Here is a 25,360-nt window from a genome sequence, read left to right on the forward strand (position 1 = left end):
ATGTTATATATTATTTCAGTGAGAGGTCGTATGAATAAGCGAAGGCTGACGGGATCACGATATGTGCTGAGGAATCACGATAGCTCACTGCTAACAATTAAATATTTGTTAGAGGAGTGAGGCCTCACCCAGCGGCTTAGTGTTCGCGAAGAACTTTGGGAGTTGTAGTTTCAGTTCTACTAACGACACGAGTTATAGCGCAAGAAGGATGACGTGTCCGGAGTACAGTCTGACACAGGACTACAGGTTCCACAGAGCAGCGCAACGCCGGACACTCCCCTGTCCCGCAGTGTGAGGTGCAGTTACTGGGGCAACTGCAGCCGGAAGTGACCTCATCTTGTGGGAAGCGATGGGAGAAACTGGGGAGAAGTGAGTGAGGAGGCAGAAGCGGCCGGTCCGTGATTACAGGTATGTGCAGGGGCTGCAGAGCGGAGGGTTCTGTGCTGCGAAGAGTGAGGGGGCTGCGGTCTGATACAGGAAGGCTGAGCACTGCAGCCGTTTTCAGGAGAAAAGCTGAGACTTATAGTGCGCTCGGGCGGGGCTGAAGCGTGTGGTGCTGGCTGGATGCGGAGCTGAGACTTGTGGTGCGCTTCAGGGGCGGGCTTGAGAGTTGTGGTACATGCTGGGGGCGGGACTGAGACTTGTGGTGCTCCCTAGTGGGCAGGACAGAGAATTGTGGGCAATCATTGGGGCGAGGCTGAGCGTTGTGGCGCGCATCAGGGGCGGGCCGGAGAGTCGTGGCGCGCATCAGGGGCGGGCCGGAGAGTCGTGGCGCGCATCAGGGGCGGGCCGGAGAGTCGTGGCGCGCATCAGGGGCGGGCCGGAGAGTCGTGGCGCGCATCAGGGGCGGGCCGGAGAGTCGGGGCGCGCATCAGGGGCGGGCCGGAGAGTCGGGGCGCGCATCTGGGGCGGGCCGGAGAGTCGGGGCGCGCATCTGGGGCGGGCCGGAGAGTCGGGGCGCGCATCTGGGGCGGGCCGGAGAGTCGGGGCGCGCATCTGGGGCAGGGTGGGGCTTAGGCTTGTGGTGCTCCCTTGAGGGCAGGACAGACTTGTGGGCCATGATGGGGACCGGGCTGGGACTGGCGGTGCACCCCGGGGGCGGGGTTGGGACTTGTGAATCGACACACCGGCCGCTCTCACTAGTAGTGTGGCGCAGCACTTTTGTCATTTTGGTGCAATTGAAGCAAATTTATTATTTATTTGTGGGGAAATATCTAGAAGAGATGTCACATTTTCAGGACATAAGATGAGCAGATTTATCCGTCTAGAATAGCACGGCCAAGAGATGGTGGAAGTAATAGAAGGGTCTCTATCTTGTGCCAAAAATCTTGTTACCCAGTGTGCACCACTGTGATCATGTGGACGCATCCAGTGGCTTCCTGCTCTTAGTTTTCTAGCAGTTAGCATAAGGTAATATGTGTGCAGGAGGGCGGCATTATGGTGCTGCTGCCGCACCTGTAGAACGTGTGGATATTTACACCATCATTTTGTGGCAGCACAATATTATCAACCTAAAAATGACTCCACTATATCTAGTCAAACATTTTAATTAACTCGCCCGTAGTGTGATAGCTCAAACTACTCCTCTTTGGTGAGGTGTCTATTAGGTGGTAGTGATGATTCTGCTGCTTGCAACTGCTTTTTCATCACATAGGAGACATTGAGGCTGATGTATAAGGTATGTGCACACGGTCTTTACTGTCACCGCTTTGAACGCAGTATACAGAATACAAAATGAAGTCCGTCCATCCATTCAAAAGCCAAGAGGTGGATGTCCAGGCAAAATATCAAAGTCAACAAGTCGTCTCATCACAAGGACTATCAGTTCTAGCGCAACAAACACAGCGATGGAGGCGGCTTGTATGCTTCGTAATGGTGAGATCAGACATCCATGCAAGCACCGTGCAACATACGTTACACAAGTCTGGAATGGTGGCTCGAAAAAGGTGAAGAAGCCTCGACTTCAATATTGTCATTAGAAGCGTCGGCTCGAGTTTGCAGTGGATAGTAGAAGATTGGAAACTGGTGACTTGGAGCGATGAGAAGAAAGTCAATAGACTAGGCTCTGATGGGGGAAAATAGTTCTGGCAGAAACAAGGGAAAAAGGGGCTAACAGATCGAGAAATTGAAGAAACTGTTAAGTTCACAGGAGGAAACCAGATAACATGGGGTTGTTTCACAGCCAAAGGCATTGGATTCTTGACCAGGATCGATGGTGGTCTCAATGCTGAGCTATATGTCAGTATCCTACTAGACGAATTTCTTTGTACACTCGAGTACTATGGCTATAAAAAGGACGACATAGTATTCTAACAGGACAATGACACAAAGCATACGTTGAGATTGGCAAAGAAATAGTTCAGTGACAATGAAGTAGAGGTGCTGGATTGGCCCTCACAGTCCCCAGACCTCAACCCAATTGAACACGTGGGTAGAGTTGAAGAAAAAAACTGTATACATACCCAAGTGAGTCGACCAGTATGCACCACGTTTGGGAACATGTAGAAGTGACCTGGGATCAGATTTCGGTTGATACATGCTTGAATCTGTTCAAAAGCATGTTCAGAAGGATTCAGGCAGTGTTGAGAGCCAAAGGTGGATTTACAGAATAATAAAAATTAAAATTTAGATTTTTAGGAGTAAAACAGTAACAGTGCAGTGACATGACAAGAATCTGCATAACTAATCATATGCTAAATAGTTGCAAGGCAAATTTATGTATGAGATAGCCAAGATGATTAGCTATAAAATAATGGTAGTCTCACATTGGTAGCAGTAGTGGATGGTGAGATATGGAGCCTGAAAGTCAAAAGTTCAAAACATTGTTACCCTTTTGCTCATCACTGTACATCGCATAGGAGATGGCAAGACTGCCACTGGATAAACATCACATAGGAGAAAATGAGCCTGATGTATACTCACCCTTGGAGATGTGAGGAAATTTGGAGACTGCTGGTGCCCAGAGAAGCTGGTTCAGATCAGACTGGCTGCAGTGGTGTGAGTGGGACAGGAGTGCAGAGTGTGTCAACTCCTCCCGCAAAGAGCATGCTGACCCTAGTAGTAGTTAGCATCTGACATAGTCCTTCACTAGTATGTTTGCACAATAAACTAGGATCTGATGGGTACAAATGGGTCTGGTAGAAATGAGGGAAAAAAGGGCGTACAGATTGAGGAATTGAACGGGGCAGGGCAGCACTAAATGTTCCCCACTCCAGTTGTAAAGGATCACGTCTGATCATTTCTGTGTAGATTGAATCTGTACATTTCATCATACATCCCCCAGCAATAGGATTACATGGTCTCCAGCTTTCAGGCTATTCTTACAGAGACATTGCCTGGTTTACTCCGTGTTGTCCTTTTTGTGAGTCATCCACGTAAAATTGACGGAAACAGGATGATGGATAATGTGATCTGTGATTTCTAAAGCTCAATTTTATCACGAGGTGCGTCCTACGGGAGCATAAAGGAAATTAGATCGCTGTGAAGGCCAATGATGGTGCTGCTTCTCCAGCAGTCTTCCTGCAGAGAAAAGTGTGCACCCCCTACATAGCACAGAGACTAGATGTAGCTAGGTAGATTCTCAGAGCAGTTTTCTGTCCTTTGTTTTTAAAGGGAATCTGTCAGCAGGTGTTTGCTATGTAATCTGAGAGCAGCCTGAGGTAGGGGTTGAAATACTGATACTGTCATTTATTAGGCTGTAGTGATGAGCGAGTGTACTGGTTTAATCCTTTTAACGCGCACGCTCTGGTACTTGCCGAGTGGTTTCGATGTGCTCGGCCTTTCAGTTAGACAGCTGTGACACATGCAGGGATAGCCTGTTTGACACGCTCACTTATCACTGTTAGGCTGTTGTTTCAATACATTAAGTGTTTTATCAGCAGGAGATTATCACTGCCACGCCCCATGTGAGACATGGTTCAATCACATCCCCTCTGATAAGCAGCCCACTGTTAATAGACAATGTATACAGGAAGGTGTGGGCGGGGGCAGATTTCTCAACTCTACTACATGTACATCTAAAAACTCATCTGCACCCAGTAAACTAAGTGACACATCGCTGGCATCAGGGTGTCTTTTCCTACACCATGTTGCTCTCAGATGAAGTAGCAAAACCCTGATTAGAGATTCATTTTAATAACCACAACTTCATAAAGAGGTGTCTGAGAATAGAAAAAATATCTGTCCCCATACACACACTAGACAATGTTGCAGGGAATTGTAAGACAATAACCTATTATTTAAATCAGGTTCTTATGTTAAAAAATATTATAATAATAAATAATCTATATAAAAAAGCAGAAATCTTCCATTTTTTACACTGCCCATAGGCCTTTTGTCAGATCACCTTTCCTGTTCTGTGCAGTTGACTTGTGATCAGTCTCATGATCATCACAGACAGGATTACAATGACGTGTAAGCCTTACACACAGCTGATAACGTACCCCAGACACCATGGTGTGGATCCGCAGCAGGGGGGCCCAGCCATCAGCAAGTTATCGCCTAAATTGGGACAGCCCCTTTTCATGATTTTCACAAGTTGTCCTTGTAACAGCCTTCCCTTTGTATTTTCTTTGCAGGCATTCAGATAAGTTAGCAGGGTCCACTTTCCTGCTAACTAGGGTGTGTCTTCCACACGCACCCTCCCACCACGGCGGCACACGTGAAGCCCACTGTGTGCAGAGTCATCGTCTACTTGCAACGAGAGATGTCTGGCGACACTTGTCTGACAGCAATGTGCCCCGCTTCAGGGGCCAAACCTAAAACATACAGCTTTAAAGGGGGCTGCCTTGGAAATAAATATGTTCGGTTGAACGTGGGCGGATCTTTGTACTACACCACCGTGCAGGTCCTGACGAGACACGACACTATGCTGAAGGCGATGTTCAGTGGTCGCATGGAGGTCCTGACCGACAAAGAAGGTGAGAATATTTCCATACAGGTGTAGAGATAAGGGCGGTTGAATTATTGTTTCTTTGCATTATAGGGAAGTCCATGCAGCTCGAGTCTAGAATGTGAGCTGCATGGAGGATGGAAATAATACAGTGGCATCTGTGATTGCTTGATCACTGATGATACGAATTCACCCAGTGGATTTTGGCAGCATATATTCTTCATTATTCAGAGCTTCATATAAAGTTTTCTTTAATCTGGTTCCTGCCGGTTTTCCACCTATACAATAGCACTATCTGGCTTTATTACAGATAATGGAATTTTACAACTTAAAGGCATTAATATAGGTCTTCCGATTGGGCCCCAAAACAGCTTTATTCCCTCACAAAGATCTGGCAACCAATTCATTAAAGGGTTGTTTCACTACTGTGATATTGATAACCTCACCTGGGATAGGTCATCAACATCAGATCAGTGGGGGTCCGATACCTGGTACCCGATCAGCTGTTCAGTGGTCTCTCCCAGGTACTACAGATCAGCTGCTATTAAAATGACTTTCCTTATTTTGTAGAGGCCACTAACCAGTTAGCTTAGGATAGGTCATCAATATCAGATTAGTGATGACACCCAGCAACCCAACTAATTATTTTCAGCTCTGACGGTAGCCAGATGTAAAAAGTTGTGGTGCTAAACACCACCACTCTGGCAACTGTTTATCCTTGCCGCCGGGTACTGCAGATCTTCACATTAATTTGAATAGGGACCGATCTGCCGTCCCTGTCAGCGGTCACTGAACGCTTCACGGAGCCGGGTATGTTCAGCTTTGCAGCCGTCTACATCTATCCAAAGCTGAGAATAGCTGATTGTTGAGTTCCCTAGTGTTGGACCCCCACAGATCTGGGGTTCCTAAGGATAAGTCATCAATATCATTCTAGTAAAACACCCTTTTAACCTCTCATGGATTTGGGCATGTGCACTGATTTTAATAGGCACTGTGTAATGCTTCTTTCCTCTTTGGTGGTGTGTAGTGGACTAAATAACTTGCTGTCAATTTACCCCAAAAATTACAGTTCATCATTGGGGTGAATTTTTTTTTCTGTCCCTTTTTCAAATCGCTATAACTTTACTGTCAACACAGACACCAGAGTAAAGAAAATGGCAGAAAGAGATTCAAGTGCTTGGTTTGATGAAAAATGGAATTCTGACATTCGTTTTTTGGGTTTTATTTTTACAGTGCTAATTGCACAGTAAAAATGATCTCACAGCATGGGTCTCCATTTCCACGCGATTACCGTGGTACCAAATATGTATAGTCTGGTGTATTGTTCCAGAAAATGAAGTATTTCTTCTAGAAAATCATTGCAATTACACATGTTTTGTTATACACGTTTATTTCCTTTGTGTGTATTGGAAAAAAAACTGAGGGGAAAAAAAGGCAAATTGAACATAATTGCTCACAAAAACTCCAAAATGGAATGGACAAAATTATTGCCACCGTTCCAAAATTGTAGGTAAACAACTTTGTTTAAAGCATGTGATGCTCATGAATCTCACCTGTGGCAAGTAACAGGTGTGGGCAATATGAAAATCACACCTGAAACCAAATAAAAAGGGAGACGTTGACACGATCACTGCATTGTGTGTCTGTGTGTGAGAAGAGAACTGTCTGAGGACTTGAGAACCAAAATTGTTGAACAATATCAACAATCTCAAGGTTACAAGTCCACCTCCAGATATCTTGATGTTCCTTTGGCTACAGTGCGCACATAATCAAGAAGTCAAGTCCTGTAGCTAATCTCCCTGGACGTGTACGGCAGAAAACAATTGATGGGTTGCAACGCAGGATAGTCCAGATGGTGGATAAGCAGCTCCAATCAAGTTTCAAAGAAATTCAAGCTGTCCTACAGGCTCAAGGTGCATCAGTGTCAGCACTAACTATCTGTCAACTTTTGAAGGAAATGAAACACTATGGCAAGAGACCCAGGAGGACACCACTGCTGTGACAGAGACCTAAAGAAGACTGCAGTTTGCCAAAATGTACTTGAGTAAGCTTAAATCCTTCTGGGAAAGCATATTGTGGACCGATGAGACCAAGATAGAGCTTTTTGGTAAAGCACATCATTGTACTGTTTGCCGTTAACGGAATGAGGCCTACAAAGAAAAGAACATAGTACCTACAGTCACATATGTTGGAGGTACAAAGATGTTTTGGGATGGTTTTTCTGCCTCTGGCGATGGGTGCCTTGACTGTGTGCAAGGCATCATGACATCTGAAGATTACCAAAGGATTTTGGGTCGCAACGTAGTGCCTAGTTTCAGAATGCTGCGTTGGCGTCATAGCATGACAATGACCCCAAACATACTTCAAGAAGCACCCAGAAATGGATGGAAACAAAGTGCTGGAGAGTTCTGAACTGGTCAGAAATGAGTCTTGATCTAAATTCCATTGAACACCTGTGGAGAGATCTTAAAGTTGCTGTTGGGAGAAGGCGCCTTCAAATATGAGACCTGGAGCAATTTGCAAAAGAAGTAGTCCAAAATTCCAGTTGAGGGGTGTAAGAAGCTTGTTGACGGTTATACGAAGCCATTGATTGCAGTTATTTATTCCAAAGGGTGTGCAACCAAATATTAAGTTGACGGTGCCAACAATTTTATCCAGCCCATTTTTGGGGTTCTGTGTGAAATTATGTCCAGTTTGCCTTTTTTTACCGTCTTTTTTTTTTTTTGTGTTGTTCCAATACACACAAAGGATATAAACGTGTATAAACAAAACGTGTGTAATTGCAATAATTTTCTGGGAGAAATACTTCATTTTCTGGAACAATTTCACAATTCTGGCATTGCAATTTATTTCCTCTTTTCACCGTTTACCGATCAGATTAATTTTATATTTTTATAGATTGAACTTTTTTTTAGTTAGTTTTTAGATCCTAACACTGTATATTGTATACAGTGCCTACAAGTAGTATTCAACCCCCTGCAGATTTAGCTGGTTGACACATGCGGAATTAACTTGGCATTGTGACATTTGTACTGTAGATCAGCCTGGAAGTGGGAAATGCACTGCAGCAAATTTTTTTTTTTTTTTTTTTTTTTTTAAAGTTAATTCAGAGTGTCATTTATTATTCAACCCCTCAAACCACAAGAATTCTGTTTGGTCCCCCTAAAGTATTAAGAAGTAGTTCAGGCACCAAGAATAATGAGTTTAACATGTGTGGATTAAAGATCTCTTTTGCCAGCCTTTTCTGACTATTTAAGACCCTCCCCAAACTTGTGAACAGCACTCAGACATGGTCAACATGGGAAAGACAAAGGAGCATTCCAAGGCCATCAGAGACAAGATCGTGGAGGGTCACAAGGCTGGCAAGGGGTACAAAACCCTTTCCAAGGAGTTGGGCCTACCTGTCTCCACTGTTGGGAGCATCATCCGTAAGTGGAAGGCTTATGGAACTACTGTTAGCCTTCCACGGCCTGGACAGCCTTTGAAAGTGTCCTCCCGTGCCGAGGCCAGGCTTGTCAAGAGTCAAGGCTAACCCAAGGACAACAAGGAAGGAGCTCCGGGAAGATCTCATGGCAGTGGGGACATTGGTTTCAGTCAATACCATAAGTAACGTACTCCACCGCAATGGTCTCCGTTCCAGACGAGCCCGTAAGGTACCTTTACTTTCAAAGCGTCATGTCAAGGCTCGTCTACAGTTTGCTCATGATCACTTGGAGGACTCTGAGACAGACTGGTTCAAGGTTCTATGGTCTGATGAGACCAAGATCGAGATCTTTGGTGCCAACCACACACGTGACGTTTGGAGACTGGATGGCACTGCATACGACCCCAAGAATACCATCCCTACAGTCAAGCATGGTGGTGGCAGCATCATGCTGTGGGACTGTTTCTCAGCCAAGGGGCCTGGCCATCTGGTCCGCATCCATGGGAAGATGGATAGCACGGCCTACCTGGAGATTTTGGCCAAGAACCTCCGCTCCTCCATCCAGGATCTTAAGATGGGTCGTAATTTCATCTTCCAACAAGACAACGACCCAAAGCACACAGCCAAGAAAACCAAGGCCTGGTTCAAGAGGGAAAAAGTCAAGGTGTTGGAGTGGCCTAGTCAGTCTCCTGACCTTAACCCAATTGAAAACTTGTGGAAGGAGCTCAAGAATAAAGTCCACACGAGACACCCAAAGAACCTAGATAACTTGGAGAAGATCTGCATGGAAGAGTGGGCCAAGATAACTCCACAGACCTGTGCCGGCCTGATCAGGTCTTATAAAAGACGATTATTAGCTGTAATTGCAAACAAGGGTTATTCCACAAAATATTAAACATAGGGGTTGTATAATAATTGACCCACACTTTTATGTTTAAAATTTAATAAAATTCAACTGAGCAACATAACTTTTTGGTTTGTAAGATTTATGCTTCTGTTCATAAAACCTACTCTCGTTTGCAGTTTGAAGGCTCTAACTTATTTGCATCTTATCAAACCAGCTAAATCTGCAGGGGGTTGAATACTACTTGTAGGCACTGTATATTAAAAATCACGGTCTCCTTTGACGCTCAGCCTAATGCTGGATGTCACAGCAGAATTCACATGATTGGCAAAGGAACTTCAGCAGACTCCAGGCTCTCATGGCAATCCATAGGCACCCTGCGATCACGTCAGGGCGTGGAAGTAAGGGTGTTATGAGTGGGTGTGCTGATCGCTGCTGCTACAGGCAGAAGCCAGCTATATAATAGTCCACATAGAGCAGATACCGGCTGTATGTGAAGTGGTCTCGGCTCCTGAACCCACTCTAAATACCCTGACCTGCTTCATGATGTATTTGTCTGTCATGGAGCATTAAAGGGGTTGTACAGGATTTTGATATCGGTGACCTATTATTAGGATAGCTAACAAAGTATCGCTCTGTAGCGCTATAGTATGCAAACATGAAATATATGAAATTTGAATTGCATTACATTTCAAGAAAATAGGAATACTAGAGAATACTTAGCGCATAAATTGGCCAATTCATGTGTACCCGATAGCCACGATAAGGCAATTCTCGTTGCTGGGAGCCTATCTAATGTGAATCCTCTCTTAAGCTGAAGCCTGCATGTATATGGGAAGGTTAGGATCCTTACTGTGGCTGCCGATTCCACATGAATTGGCCAATTTATGCGCTAAGTATTCTCTTATTCCTATTTTCTAGAGCAGTAATGCAATTAAAATTTCAGATATTTCATGTTTGCATACTATAGCACTACAGAGTGCTACTTTATTTGTTAGTTATATATGGAGATGGCTACTCTTAGTAAGCATCTGTACACACCTGTTTTCTGTTTTGGAAGTGCCGGTCAGTCTTTTGATATTTGGATACTATTATTAGCATAGGTAATCAATATCCGTTTGGAAGTCGAACACCACATTACCAAACAGCTTTTAGCTGGTCTTTTGGCTGACGGAAGTCAACAGTGTATGGAGATGGAAGATCACAGCTTCATATTCTGTGTAGTGACCTTTCTCAGGCACTGCGCTTTAACCCCCATTCACTTCAATGGGACCAGATAACATCTGGTTGGTGGTGGGTACCGGGGATTGGACACCCACCAATCTGATATCGTAGACCTATCCGAAGGATATGCCTTCAAAGTCTTGGACACCCCTTTTTAGGCATGTAATAAGCTTATCACTATTGGACCCTTCTAAGAATAAAAAATAGACAACCCCTTTATACAAAGAAAGGAGAAATCTGGGAAATGAGACTTCTAGTGTATTGTACATTTTCTAACTCAATATAATTCCAGATATGACACATTGCAGTAAAGGTGCACACATTTCTACTGGTTATATGGCCATATTGTCAGTTTGTACTACAAAGGACTTTTATATGAATTTCTCAGAATAGTTAGTACCCGATTCTTACTTTTTGCCCTCTCCTCCAGTAATCAGAAGACACATCACATCTGGTAAGGTTGCCTAGCATGGCAGCAGAGCTGCAGGTGGCACATTGTCTCATGAATCTTTATGATAAAGTTGGACTTTCTCAAGTTAGCTGATTATTTGGCAGAATGCAGCTGCCAGGACTCAAATCACCAGATCGAGATCTGTCCAGAAACTGAAACAGCAATTAATGTTGGGTGAGCTCAACACTTCTGAATTGTGTATGCACTTCTGGGCTGAGTATAAAATGGTTTACGTCGATGAACATACCCTTTAATTCATGGGATTATCTTTCCAGGCTGGATTCTTATTGACCGCTGTGGAAAGCATTTTGGGAGCATATTAAACTATCTTCGAGACGACACCATTGCTCTTCCAAAGAACAGACATGAGATCAAGGAATTAATGGCAGAAGCCAAATATTATCTCATCCAGGGCTTGGTAGACAAGTGCCAGGCAGCATTACAGGTGAATAAATGCAATTACTCATCCTTTGCCCCTGTGATCTCTTTGCTTTTATTACTTCTATGTGTTTTATGATAACTTATGCTCTGCAATGTGTTGATCCATTAAAAGGCCTGATTTTCCACTGTGTTTGACACAGCCGCGCTCTTGATGTAAGTCTCAGCTACAGACGCTGTACGTTCAGATTTTATAAGAGATCAGGATCAAAGCATTTTTCAGAAGTTTGTCAGAATGTAAGGGGAATGAAAGTCTCATAAATTGATTCATTTATTGGTGTTAGGAAGGGAATATAAACTTAACAGAGTAGGAGTATACAGATGTTAGTTGTATATCACATGGCTTCCTCTGGCGTCTGACAATCACTTGGTAAAGAAAATTTGTCAGAAGTTTTGACCCTGAAGATCCCCGACACTGCTATGTAGAGGGGTTTGTGTCATTACACATACCATTTTGTGTAGCACAACCTTTTATTCTGGTGCAGGCTGCTCCTTAGTGTTATCTGGTCAGTCTCAAAGGCTAAAGTGATTTTAGCTCCCTGCAGTAAGGATTCCACAACCCCTCTCCTGCTCATCTGTCGCTCAAGAGCAAAAGGGTAGATCAGGTTGAATAAATTAATTTTTACAAGCAAGAAATAAGTGGAAAAAAGATGTAGGACCCTTGACAGATAACCAGTGGATTGCTATTTTGTAGTGAATTCCTAAATCATCATTATCTGAAATTCCTAGATTGTCTCAGTCATATCTCCTGCATAGGGTTTATAAAACTCCTAGTCTGCTTTGTAAAATAGGAGCTAGGTGGGATGCATGGTGCCCCTGTTGTGGTCAGGATGATGCACGCCGCATCCATATGATATGGCAATGTGTGAATATTGGAGAGTATTGAAATGAAGTCCTTTTATTTAATTAAACAAATCTACAATATTCAAATCCATCCAGAACCCAAGATCTGTATTTTGGGTCTCTTGGAGGAGGGAGTTGGTTTGGAGTTCCCGTATACGTATATTATTCCAAGCTAGGAAGATGTTGGCCTATCACTGGTTAGATATTGCTCCCTCCTTCTATTGGGGAACTCAAAACCAAAATAAACAAGATTGTATGTCTAGAAAGGGGTATATATCTTAAAAAGGAATGCATTACATAAATGATAAGATTTAGGGAGCATGGCTAGATACCCCTGGTCTACATCCTCTGTCCTACTCCAGGATAGAGTTATGGATGAGGTATCGGTCCCTTTACATTGATCCTTCCATTATCTGGAGCAGTTAATAATACTTTAATGTGGTGCACATTAATTGTAATTTCACTTGCCTGCATTCCTTTGGTTCTAGGTATTGTGGATATGTGATAACACAGCCTATTTGTCTTATTGTTAGAATTTAGAAATAGATGGGTTGTATTACTCTAATGGAGCTTCCCATTACATTGTGATTGACTTGTATGTAAGTTATTTTTCCTTTTTTGGTATCTGAATTTGTTGTTTAATGAAAATGGATCCGAGTAGTATCACAGCCGAGAGAAAAACTATTAAAACTTAACTTTTATTAAATTCATTTTAAAAGGAAAATAGCCCAGGTGCAAACAATATTTACTATTAAAACCTCATGTATGTTTTATGGGTGATGGCAAAACCAATTGTACAGAGTGTAACCATAGGCAACAAATCAAACAATGTACAAGTGCCGTGTTAAAACAGTGCTTGTGTAATAAAATGATTGGATCTCAGCCAATCATCATGGTGTTGTGTCACGAGTGCTGTTGGTTGGGTTAGTAAGATCCATATGCTAACCAATATCCCTGTCATGCGAAACCTGGACGATAAAGAAAGAAGGCAGAAGAAGAATCAACAACTTTGAAATGTGGTGCTGGAGAAGGATGTTATCAATACAATAGGTGGAAAGAGGAACAAACAAATCAATTTTGGAACAAATCAAGCAATACATATCACTTGAAACAAGGATCACCAAGGTACTACTTGCCTTCTTTGGACTCATCATACGAAGACCGCAATCACTGGAGGAGGACATCATGATTGGAAGAATAGAAGGAGCAAGGCGAAAAGGAAAACCGGCAACCCGATGGCTTGATGCAATCAAGATAACTACGGAGAAGACCCTGGTGGACCTATCTAGGCTTGCACAAGATCGAGCTGAAGGCCTTTAAATGAATAAATAAATAAATAAATAAATCCCTGTCGTGCCGTGTGTAAAAACTTCTGCTCTTACAAGAGCCCTCACTTCTTATCAGGACAGTACAATACTCTGCACACCTGGCTGGGGGTCCCTGTCACTACAGGTCCTCTCAATAGGATGAAACACGTCAGGTAGGGTATGAAAGCAATACCGAAGTGTCCCACTACAAAAACATCCGTGTATCTCTCCCGACGGGTTTCATCTTCAGCATTGAGGAGTCATCAGGGGAGTGTATCTATGGGGGCTCCGAGAGGGACCCTCACTGCACTGTCCTGATAAGAAGTGAGGGTTCTTGTATAGGCAGGAGCTTTTACAGTGGGCAGGACTGGGGGTATTGGTTAGCATAAGGAGCTTACTAGGCCTACTAACAGCACCCATGGTGCACCCTGGACTGTGGTACAACACCATGATAAGGGTGAGATCCAACTATCATTTTTATATGAGCATTGTTATAACTGGGTACTGTAAAGTATATGGTTTTGGCATATTAATATTTCTAGTTTTAAATGGAAAAGGCTGAAAATTTCCATAATTCTAATATATTTATACATATATATTTTTCTTAATGTTGCGGTGTAGCTGATACTGGGGACCCTGTTATTCTGGCTTTTATTACAGTACTATGAGAAAATCTTACAAAAAGGTTGTTGCAAAGTTTGGAACATTTTGACCCAAAGGTTTGTTGCCCCAGCCCTAGTAATTTTCTTAGATTATATAAAACTGACCTTGCCTTTTCTATGGGGTAAGAGAGATTCTGTAAGTTATATTTCCAGCACATAACTTTTGTCTAATGAAACACCAGTCACTAGGAGATCTGTAAATATAAGTTTGCATGAAACTTTTAGAAATAATCTCGATAGAAAATGTCATAGTCGTGCACCAGCTGTTTCTAGACCTATTTCTGTCCTCAGGATAGCATCGGGTTGTGGGACAGACACGTCTGCAAACAATGCAACAGATTTTTTCTTCTAATTGTCTCCATTTTTCTTCTTTCAGGATAAGAATGAGTCATATGAAGCCGTATGTAATATCCCTATCATCACATCTCAGAAAGAAGAAGAGAAGTTGATTGAATCATCTGCCAAGGTGCGTACCTCACTGATGCATTGTAGAAGTCAGCACTTAGATTTGCAGGTGTCAGCCATAGTAAGACACTGTAAATCTCAGTCCTTTTTTTAACATGGGACCGAGCATTATGCTACCATCATTTTTAGAATAAAATTGCACTATGAAGCTTAGAGCCTAGTAGATGGATATTATATAGTTAAATCTCAGATTGAATCGTCTTAGTTCAGCCATGTCTACATTCCCCTAGTGGGCCACAAGTAGAGGAGGACAATAAGAAAAGACACTACAGCCACTCTGCCTGCATTATACAAAACATGTTGGTGGATTAAAGTTGGGTCCATTTGAGTTTCACTTTAAATATGGCCTATGTTTAAAGGGGTTCTCTAGGATTAGAAAAAAAAAAACTAAATTACTAATTGTTTTTAAACATCTTGTTGTCTAGAAATGTAATCATAATGGAATTAAAATTGCCGCCATCTGATTACACTGAAAGAAGCCTGTCCTAGTGTGTTAAAAGGCCGGTGCCTGAGGTAGAAGCTCTGAACCCCCCCCCCCTCCTTCATGTGTAGGAAGATACCTTCAATCAAGCTAGAGAGGCTGGTGCTGGGCGAGAAGACAACCTCTGGAGGCAGGAGCTCTGGAAATGCTCTGCCACGCCCAGAGAACTTAATGCCTCATTTGCATATGATTTTAACGCTGATTTCTTGGGAATGCCGAATCAGATAGAAGATATAAAAGTGTTGATAGATTTAGCTTACAAGACTTGCATGCCCATATATGCAGTTTGGGTAGGGGTTGATATTACTTACAGATTCATTTAAGACCAAATTTTTGTTTAGACTAGTGTATTTTCAGAAACTTTTTCATGTTGAACTGGACAAAGGATGTAATAGTGGCTGCAGAGTGGAATAAAAGGCATACTGATAGGGTATCTAGATTGTGAGCCCCAATGGGGACAGTGCCAATAATGTCTGTGAATTGTAAAGCGCTGTGGAATATGTTGGCGCTATATAAATAAAAAGATTATTATTATTAATAAAATGTTGTGTTTGTTTTTTTTTTAATTTCGCCTTTCCGTTGCAGAGATATTAGCACTTTAAGAGTTTATTTTCATTAAGTAAAAGCGGGTAATGTATCAGACAGTTTTCATTAGGGGTGTGTACTTCTTTCCCCTGTTAGATGCTGATCAATCAGAAACAGGCAGGAAAAGAACACGCCCCCACCACAGCTTAGAGCAGGTTTCTTACTGTGTGAGATGCTCTGATCTCCTGGTCTAACCTCCTGCATGAGTCAGTGTAGGGAGTGGGGCTGTGCAGCAAAGTTTAACATTACAAACCCTTATATCAGCTTTTTTTTTACAAACCCTCATCAGCCTTTTCTCTTAGCAATGTCACATCTGCTGTTCTGTCACTGCCCCTCACACTGTCTGTCCTTAGCTGAGAGCTCAGTGTCAGTATCACTTCTGTCTGTGAGATCAGAGCTGGGTGTACATCTCATACAGGAGTAGTCCAGAAAAGGCAGGTTACCCTTGTGTGAGATGTAATTACAGCCCGGATCTCACGGCAGAGCTATTACAACTTGTCCTGAGCACAACAGACATAAGTGTGATACTAACGCATTTCCGACAATTATGTGGAAGGGGCAGTACAGCAGAGGTGACCGTGCTAATAAAAGAGGAGAGCTGATGGAAGGGTTTGTAATGTGCAGATGCAATGGGCATGGGAAGCCCTTTACACAGTATAAATTAATTCATTGCACTCTCGGGTGAAGAAATGCAAAATTCATTTATTGGTACAACAAACCCAGAAAGAAAATAATTATAGCAAACCAATAGTGAGTGACTACAAAAGAGAAGATGTTTCGGCCTTTTACATGGCCTTATTCATTTCTGTCGCTATTGGTATTGGTTTGAGCAAAACTTGGGGTTTAGGTTGTAGTAAGTGGTGGGGCCAGAGAGGTGAAGGACTTGTAATGGTCCCGGAGGTGCTTGAGGACTGCAGGCCTGTATTGTGTTGCCAGGGCTTGTCAGACGCGCACTGCTGGAGCCAGTATCCAGACTGGAGGAGGTGTGTAGCGGCACTCCCGCGCCTAGCTGGTAGGGAAATGAATAAGGCCATGTAAAAGGCCGAAACGTCTTCTCTTGTGTCGCCACTCACTATTGGTTTGCTATAATTATTTTCTTTCTGGGTTTGTTGTACCAATAAATGAATTTTGCATTTCTTCACCCGAGAGTGCGATGAATTAATTTATACTGCTTCTGATTAGTTGGCGTAGTACAGGGGAAGAAGTACACGCCCCCAGGGAAAACTGATAATACTCATTGGGACGTAACAAAAATGAACTCATTTGGGGACAAATACTTTAATAATATCTCTGAAACAGAGAGGTGAAATAATACAAAGGTGTATTCTGCTCTGCAGCCACTATCATATTGTGTGTCAAGTTCAACATGGAAAAGTTTGGAGAAAGCTTTTCTTAAAAGCCTCTTTTTTTTTAATCTCGTCATGGTAATATGTTATGTCTTTATGTTTCCCAACAGCCTGTGGTGAAGCTCCTGTATAACAGAAGCAACAATAAGTACTCCTACACCAGGTGAGTTACTACTTTATATTTATCTCCTTGCATCTGCATATCTGTCATTAATACAGTCATCTTAATGGGTAGAGTACATTATGTAATGACTGATTTTAAATTTAGTTTTTCTGAGCAAAGCTAGTGTTGTCCCGAAATCTGACCTTTTACATGATATGAAAGAGCATTTTTTTATTAAAACTGTCCTAATTGGTAGCCTTCCATGTAGGAAGCTGGCCATTAGAGATGTGAGAATCCATTCGCAGGACTCCGGTCCATTGGGCATGTCAATAATGTCTGATCACTGGACGGGAGACCTTCAAATCTCCTTATCTCCTGGCCTTCCTGGCTATTATTTTGATTAGCCGAGCTGGTGCAGCGTCATCATTGTGGCTCTGCATCAGCCTTTTACTCAACAGAAGAGTTGGGAATGCTGGGAGGTAAGGGATATGCAGGCCTCCTGTCCAGCAGTCAGAGTGCTTACCTAGCTGATGGACCGGAGGTCTGCAAATCGTTCTCCCATTTCTACTGCCCATACAGGAGTCTGTCTGATCTGGCCGAGGCTTCACTGTAACTTTGGTTGATCCATCATTTTGTCTTCTTGAGGATTGCAATGTTAACGCTTAGAATGTGATTAAAGACCAATGTAACAATAATGTAATGTATAAACAAAAATAATAGAAAAAAAACAAGAAAAGAACAAGAAAATGAGCATATACCCTGTAGTAAGTAAAGAGTAATAGTACATATAAATAGCATAGGGTAAACTTTGGGGTGTTTGCACAATACATAAAAATTAAAAATGATCATTTTTTGTTTGATAAAACACCTCAAGAAATTGCAGTGACCACACTGTGTAAATAGACCCTAAGTTTATACGCTTAAATCCTTTATTAATACCAAATGTTCATATTCTTCTTTTAAATTAATATTATTATTATTATTATTATTATTATTATTATTATTATTATAGTAACTCTGACGACAACCTTCTGAAAAATATTGAGCTGTTTGACAAGCTTTCTCTCCGCTTCAACGGGCGAGTCTTATTTATGAAGGACGTGATTGGAGACGAGATCTGCTGCTGGTCCTTCTACGGTCAAGGACGGAAGCTGGCCGAGGTCTGCTGCACCTCCATTGTTTATGCCACTGAAAAGAAGCAAACAAAGGTAAAGGTTTCTCTGTCTACACAATACCACCACTGGGATTACTTTTTGTGCAATTAAACCCTTGCCTCCGTAGCCAATTTTTTTTTCCTCCCTTCTTCCAAGATCCATAGATTCTTCTTTTTTTTCTGTCGCCATAGCCGTATGAAGGCTTGGTTTTCACAAGACGAGTTGTTGATTTGAAGGACACCATCCATTTTATTATACAATGTGAATAAAAAATGGAAAAAAAAGTGGGATGAAATGGTGAAAAATGCAATTTTGCTATTGTTATTTAGGTTTTGTTTTTACAGTGTTCATTGTATGGCAAAAATGACCTGGAAATATGATTATTCTAGGCAGTACAATTAAAAAAAAAATTAATTTGTGTTGCCATTTTCTGTGGCCGTAACGTTTTTTCTCTTTTCTGTCAATACAGTTGTGAGAGGGCTTGAATTTTGCGCGTTAAGCTGACTGGACTGCTTTATTAATACTAATTTGGCTACTCACAACATTATTGATCAGTTTTTATTGCATTTTTATTGTGACAAAATACACAATTCTGCTTTTTTTGTTTTGTTCTGTTTACGCCATGTTTACCATTTTGATTTAATTTTTATATTTTGATAGACCAGGCTTTTGCAAAGTACAGGTGAGGACATAAAATTATGAAATACATGATGGGGAACCTGGATATTCACGAAAGCCCTAAGTACTAACATGAGTAGATTATTTGTCCACAATTACTCAGGGCAATTATTGTGCAAATATTAGTAATGCAGAAAACAGCAGTAGCAAAAAGTTAGTCTCAGATAATAAAATAAGCTCCGTTAAAAAAACCTTATCACACAATCTCTGCTCAAAAAAATAAAGGGAACACTCACATAACACATCCTAGATCTGAATGAATGAAATATTCTCATTGAATACTTTGTTCTGTACAAAGTTGAATGTGCTGACAACAAAATCACACAAAAATCATCAATGGCAATCAAATTTATTAACCAATGGAGGCCTGGATTTGGAGTCACCCCCAAAATTAAAGTGGAAAAACACACTACAGGCTGATCCAACTTTGATGTAATGTCCTTAAAACAAGTCAAAATGAGGCTCAGTATTGTGTGTGGTCTCCACGTGCCTGTATGACCTCCCTACAACGCCTGGTCATGCTCCTGATGAGGTTGTGGATGGTCTCCTGTGGGATCTCCTCCCAGACCTGGACTAAAGCATCCGCCAACTCTTGGACAGTCTGTGGTGCAACGTGACGTTGGTGGATGGAGCTAGACATGATGTCCCAGATGTGTTCAATCGGATTCAGGTGTGGGGAATGGGCGGGCCAATCTATAGCTTCAATGCCTTCATCTTGCAGGAACTGCTGACACACTCCAGCCACATGAGGTCTGGCATTGTCCTGCATTAGGAGAAACCAAGGGCCAACCGCACCAGCATATGGTCTCACAAGGGGTCTGAGGATCTCATCTCTGTACCTAATGGCAGTGAAGCTACCTCTGGCGAGCACATGGAGGGCTGTGCGGCCCTCCAAAGAAATGCCACCCCACACCATTACTGACCCACTGCCAAACTGGTCATGCTGAAGAATGTTGCAGGCAGCAGATCGCTCTCCACGGCGTCTCCAGACTCTGTCACGTCTGTCACATGTGCTCAGTGTGAACCTGCTTTCATCTGTGAAGAGCACAGGGCGCCAGTGGCGACTTCGCCAATCCTGGTGTTCTGTGGCAAATGCCAAGCGTCCTGCACGGTGTTGGGCTGTGAGCACAACCCCCATCTGTGGACGCCGGACCCTCATATCACCCTCATGGAGTCGGTTTCTAACCGTTTGTGCAGACACATGCACATTTGTGGCCTGCTGGAGGTCATTTTGCAGGGCTCTGGCAGTGCTCCTCCTGTTCCTCCTTGCACAAAGGCAGAGGTAGCGGTCCTGCTGCTGGGTTGTTGCCCTCCTACGGCCCCCTCCACGTCTCCTGGTGTACTGGCCTGTCTCCTGGTAGCGCCTCTGGACACTACGCTGACAGACACAGCAAACCTTCTTGCCACAGCTCGCATTGATGTGCCATCCTGGATGAGCTGCACTGCCTGAGCAACTTCTGTGGGTTGTAGAGTCCATCTCATGCTACCTCGAGTGTGAAAGCACAACCAACATTCAAAAGTGACCAAAACATCAGCCAGAAAGCATTGCTACTGAGATGTGGTCTGTGGTCCCCACCTGCAGAACCACTCCTTTATTGAGGGTGTCTTGATAATTGCCAATAATTTCCATCTATTGTTTATTCCATTTGCACAACAGCATGTGAAATTGATTGTCAATCAGTTTTGCTTCCTAAGTGGACAGTTTGATTTCACAGAAGTTTGATTTACTTGGAGTTATATTTTGTTGTTTAAGTGTTGCCTTTATTTTTTGAGCAGTGTATTTGATAACCATTCCAAAGCTCCAGCATTTATCCTGTGATGTAATCTGACTGTGTACAGCTGCATGGTAGGGTATTGTGCTTGTCCATTATTTAAATGTCAGATGACCAGACATGAAATAGTACTGCCAATTATCTGCAAATGTGGGATTCGGGGTAACATTCAGGATGGCATCCAGCTGTCAGCCCTAGATCCTGTGTACAATATGACATATTTTGACTGGGAGTCATGGGATCTTGTATGGGATCCTTGCATGATTACATGATATCTAGATTAGTAGCTGAGGAGACAAAACACGTAATGACATGGCAACCCTATAGTGACTATACTAGCAGCCGATCTTCAGTACCCGGCAGCGGCCACTGATCAGTATAACGGAGCAGTGCTGTTCCACTCCTTACACTGTATACATCTGGCTGAAGCTGGTAACAGCTGATCGGTGCTGGTGTTGGACACCCACTCGTTCTGTATTGATGACCTATGCTAAAGATATGTATAACGCAATGGTGTCTGTAGTAGGTTTTGTCTACTAGAGAACCTGGCTTTTACGTAACGGACCAGGAAGATCAAGTGACCAAACAGGCGGCCACCTGATCTTTTTGCTTAGCGCATACTCAAAAGGGGCTAAAAAGTACATAGGTTGGTAAAGAATTGAGATGCCAGAGCCTAAAATGTATTTCTCTCCCACTGGTCAGGTTGAATTTCCTGAGGCTCGGATCTATGAAGAAACCCTGAACGTTTTGCTGTATGAGACCCCCAGAGTCCCTGACAATTCTCTACTGGAAGCCACAAGCCGCACACGCAGCCAAGCATCTCACAGCGAAGATGATGAGGGTTTTGAACTCCGAGACCGTGTTCGACGTATTCATGTGAAGCGATACAGCACATATGATGACAGACAGCTCGGGCACCAGTCTACGTACAGGGACTAAAGCTTTACAGCAGAGGCTTTCTAAGAACGCAGTGAAATCCTCTTTGCCTAGTGACTTTTCTAGACCAAAGTTGTCTTATAGGAGAAATCTAGTCACCAGCTCGTAACATGGAAGATGTCAGTCATCCAGGGTAAAGGTTTCATTGGATGATTTTAAATATTGGAGCTGACTCCATTTTTGGCACAATAATTAGTTTAGAAGATAATTACTAGACTATATCCATTATACACTACAAGTCCTCTGCGTCACAGGACATAGGATGGAGTAATCCTGATGCTTTTAGTGACACATACACTGATCATCTTTGTAGGTAAACATCTTAAAATAGGATTGCTTCCAAAATGTAATACCGGCAGAAGATTAACTACTGTACATGTGAATCTGCATGCCAACGAAAAATATAGTAACTCCCAGAACTTAAAGTAGACCTCTAGCATATTACATGCTAAACTTTTTCTCATTGGCAGTTTAATCTTTTGGGTAAAAAATAATTTTATTAAAGTAATAGAAATTGGCTCTCACTGCACTGATACAGCTTGTGTTTTGTTAACCTTGACCTAGAAGCCAAGCTGCTGTTTAAAGCATGGTGGAGGCAAAGAGCATTAGCAGCATGAAGGCCCCTTGTACATGTTAGAGGATAGTCATCAGACCTGCTGTTTTCCGTGGGACTGGTCAACCACCTCTCTTAACAGATGACTTTGAGGAGAAGAAGGCCCAGGATTATTGAATTTTAATGCCTGATCCCTTTGTTTTCCGTTGCCTAACTGAGCTTTCATGTATATGGTGGAGTCAGAAGAGATAACCCATCAGAGACAGTAGGTGCCCATACTCCTTACACAGGTGTTGGCTGAAGGCTATGTTGTGGGATTCAGACTCCTCAGTTTCTTCTCAGAATTCAGTAAATCTAAAGACATTGATATTTAACCTAACCATATTAGGTTCCCGTTATTATCAAACAGAAAGAGAAGAACATAATTAGCAGGTAAATATTTCCTATAGGTAATGTCTTGCAAATATAATATAGCTGGAACTATGCTTTAAGTAGCCGTGTCCCTGCCCAGACTCGTCCCCGATCAGTCTGCATCACTGATGTGACTTGATTCACCTGAGCAAGCTAGAAGAAGTTCTGTGGCTTTGCTTAAGGCTGAAATTAGACGTCCATGTTTCGTGGTCCGTATATGGAGCACATTGCCCAAGTTGAACATGGGTCCCCTGATCCGAACTAATGGCCTCATAGCCATATATGAGGCTGCTAGTTCGGGTCAGGAAACCTGCGCCAGGCATTGTGGTCTATATACGGACCATGAAACACATCTGAATTCAGCCATAGATAGGGCTTTTGTTTTATAGGAAACTGGAAACCTAATTCGGATTGGTTATATGTGGATCAGTCAAAGACATAGGAGTCGTTGACAGGTAAAGTCTTGATAGTCTGCATTATCAGGGGTACACCATAGATGCCCACCACACTGCATATGGCCAATAAATTCTTGGTCAGCGTATACCAAAAGGTGCCATTTGCTATTGAGAATGAAGGTTTCATGGCTGAAGTCAGAATGACTGCATTGTTATAAGTACAGTATGTAGTGATAGATGCAGATCATTGAGAAGACCACTATGTCTTATATGTGCCCTTATGGAAGGGTGCAGATTACACAGTCTGATCAGATGCCACTTCTCTGCCAGGCTGTGCACTTGGCCGCTCTGTGCTTGAGTTTTTATTTATATTTTAGCATAGACTGTAAATCAGTAATGTACAGTAAGCTGCAGTTTTACAATCTTTTCTTATGAGAAAATAATTCTGATTTCTTTTTATTAATATTTATTAAGACTTACTTGTAAGTCCACCCTGCAATGTACGGCATGTCAGAGTCCGGAGACTGGTGGCACAGTTGGCCGGACAGGGAAGTCTGTTTTGGATTGACGACTGAACAGATTGGAAATTTATATATACCGTATATTTGTAATTGTAACTGTTTAATTTACCAATATTTCTAATTCTTAATTCTGTCCTCTTACTGTGCTTTTTAATAGGTTATAAGCACAAAAAAAGAAGGGGATCAGTCAAGACGGTGCTTTTATTATAATATGCTACCTAAGGCTAAATGTGGTAGACGTTCCCCCTCAGATTTCTAGGATGTGATGGGAGTTATTATAGGAATAGACACTATTATTGACACTATGCTACTGGTCGTCTACTGTTTTTAGCTGATGTGTTTTCTTATTTTAATACTTTTAAAACGTCTTAATATTACAGGTGTAGTCCAACTGATATAGTCAGTGACATATTTAAAAAAAAAAAAAAAAAACAATTACTTCCGTCACCAATCATCTTCCATTACCAGGATCGTGCCATTCTATACTTTCTGCTCCCTCTGCGCACCCTGCCTGCAGCAGTCAGATCACTTCCTGTGTGTTGAAAGGGGTCAGGAAGTGGAGATCAGCAAAGCATCAGAGTAGTTATGGTGAAGGACTGGTGACTCATTTTTTTAAAAATAAATAACATTTCAGATGGACAGCCCCTTTAAATGTTGCACAATGGATTGGGGTTTGTTTTGTCAAGGGCTGTTTCCTTACTCTATTTCTGTATTACAGTAGAGTGAAAAATAACTATGCAAGCAATATGTATGAGTATTAAAAAATCATGACTCATAATGGTGGTATACATCTGGAAATGCACATTCTGTATGCTGGGATCACTGTGAAACCGCATAAGAAAAGAAGATTGTTATATTGATGGGTGTAAATACATACAATACAACCTATACTGCAGATGCACTGTGCTGACAATTGTAGCAAAAAATATTTGCACAATGTATATGTTGTAGTAAGTTCTGTTGTTGAAAGTGCCTAAGTCTGGTCAAGTGTTCTGGCTACAGCCAACCATCCACTTTTCTCCCCACTAGAGGGCAGCAAGATCCACAGCAGATTTCTCCATTGGTGAAGCCTACATAATATGGGTGGGCAGCAGCTGCCTGCGCTGCTCTTAGGAACCGTTTGATGTCTTCATTTTTAAGATGTTTAGATAAAGACAAGGCTGCAATGTCAGATCTGCCATACATGTGATGGTAATTTGAAGAGAAGTTATTAACCTGTTAAGGGCAGCGTGCCTTTATATATGGGACACAATTGTTCTGATCTTTGTAATAAGAAGATTGTTGGCCACCTACTATATAATCAGTACAGGAGAGAAGCTAATAGGGATATTAGTGATATGGAAAATAAGCAATTTACCAATGTACAGTCTTCTGAAGTTCTAAGCCATGAGATTTTTTTGCCTTTTAAGTCTTTTCCCCAGAGTCTCTGATCCCATCCTGTAAATGGTCACTTATGGAGGGGCATGTCATACATCCCTCACAATCAGTGACCACTGAAGCGCATAGGTACAGTGCCGGATTCTTTGCTGGGTGATCAGTGGAAGGAGCTGATTTATGGGGCTGCATTTCGTGTCTCAACATTTGCGGCCTGTTGCAGGAACAGATTGGATGGCAAAGAGGCTTGTCTTCAGAAAGAAAGAAAATGGTGCAAAACTTCTGAAGACTACGGCCCACATTACCTAATGCTGTCTAAGGCTACATTCACACATCCGTGTCACTAGCAGTAGGCTGTCTGAAATGTATCCATTTACTCTTAACAATAGATCAGTTAAAAACTGATGAAACACAGCTGGATCTCAGAAATACAAAGTCTGTCTTCTGTGTCATGTTTTACACAGATCCCCATAGACTTTAATGGCTGACTCTGATCCACAAA

The 25,360-nt window shown here is 42.4% G+C and overlaps 1 protein-coding gene across 1 annotated transcript; it reads left to right on the forward strand.

The window, feature by feature from the left end:
• Window positions 1-5: 5 nt before the first annotated feature.
• TNFAIP1 (TNF alpha induced protein 1) lies at window positions 6-24,457 on the forward strand. Its single transcript, XM_073667779.1, has 7 exons — window positions 6-408; window positions 4,578-4,919; window positions 11,110-11,279; window positions 14,461-14,550; window positions 17,072-17,124; window positions 18,077-18,272; window positions 21,371-24,457. The coding sequence occupies exons 2-7, from the start codon at window positions 4,706-4,708 to the stop codon at window positions 21,605-21,607; spliced, it is 960 nt and encodes a 319-aa protein (XP_073523880.1). The 5' UTR covers window positions 6-408; window positions 4,578-4,705; the 3' UTR covers window positions 21,608-24,457.
• Window positions 24,458-25,360: the final 903 nt, after the last annotated feature.

The sequence above is a fragment of the Phyllobates terribilis genome, unplaced genomic scaffold, assembly GCF_046119375.1.
Source record: "Phyllobates terribilis strain yellow unplaced genomic scaffold, ASM4611937v1 Scaffold_2__4_contigs__length_985480577, whole genome shotgun sequence".
Taxonomy (NCBI): domain Eukaryota; kingdom Metazoa; phylum Chordata; class Amphibia; order Anura; family Dendrobatidae; genus Phyllobates; species Phyllobates terribilis.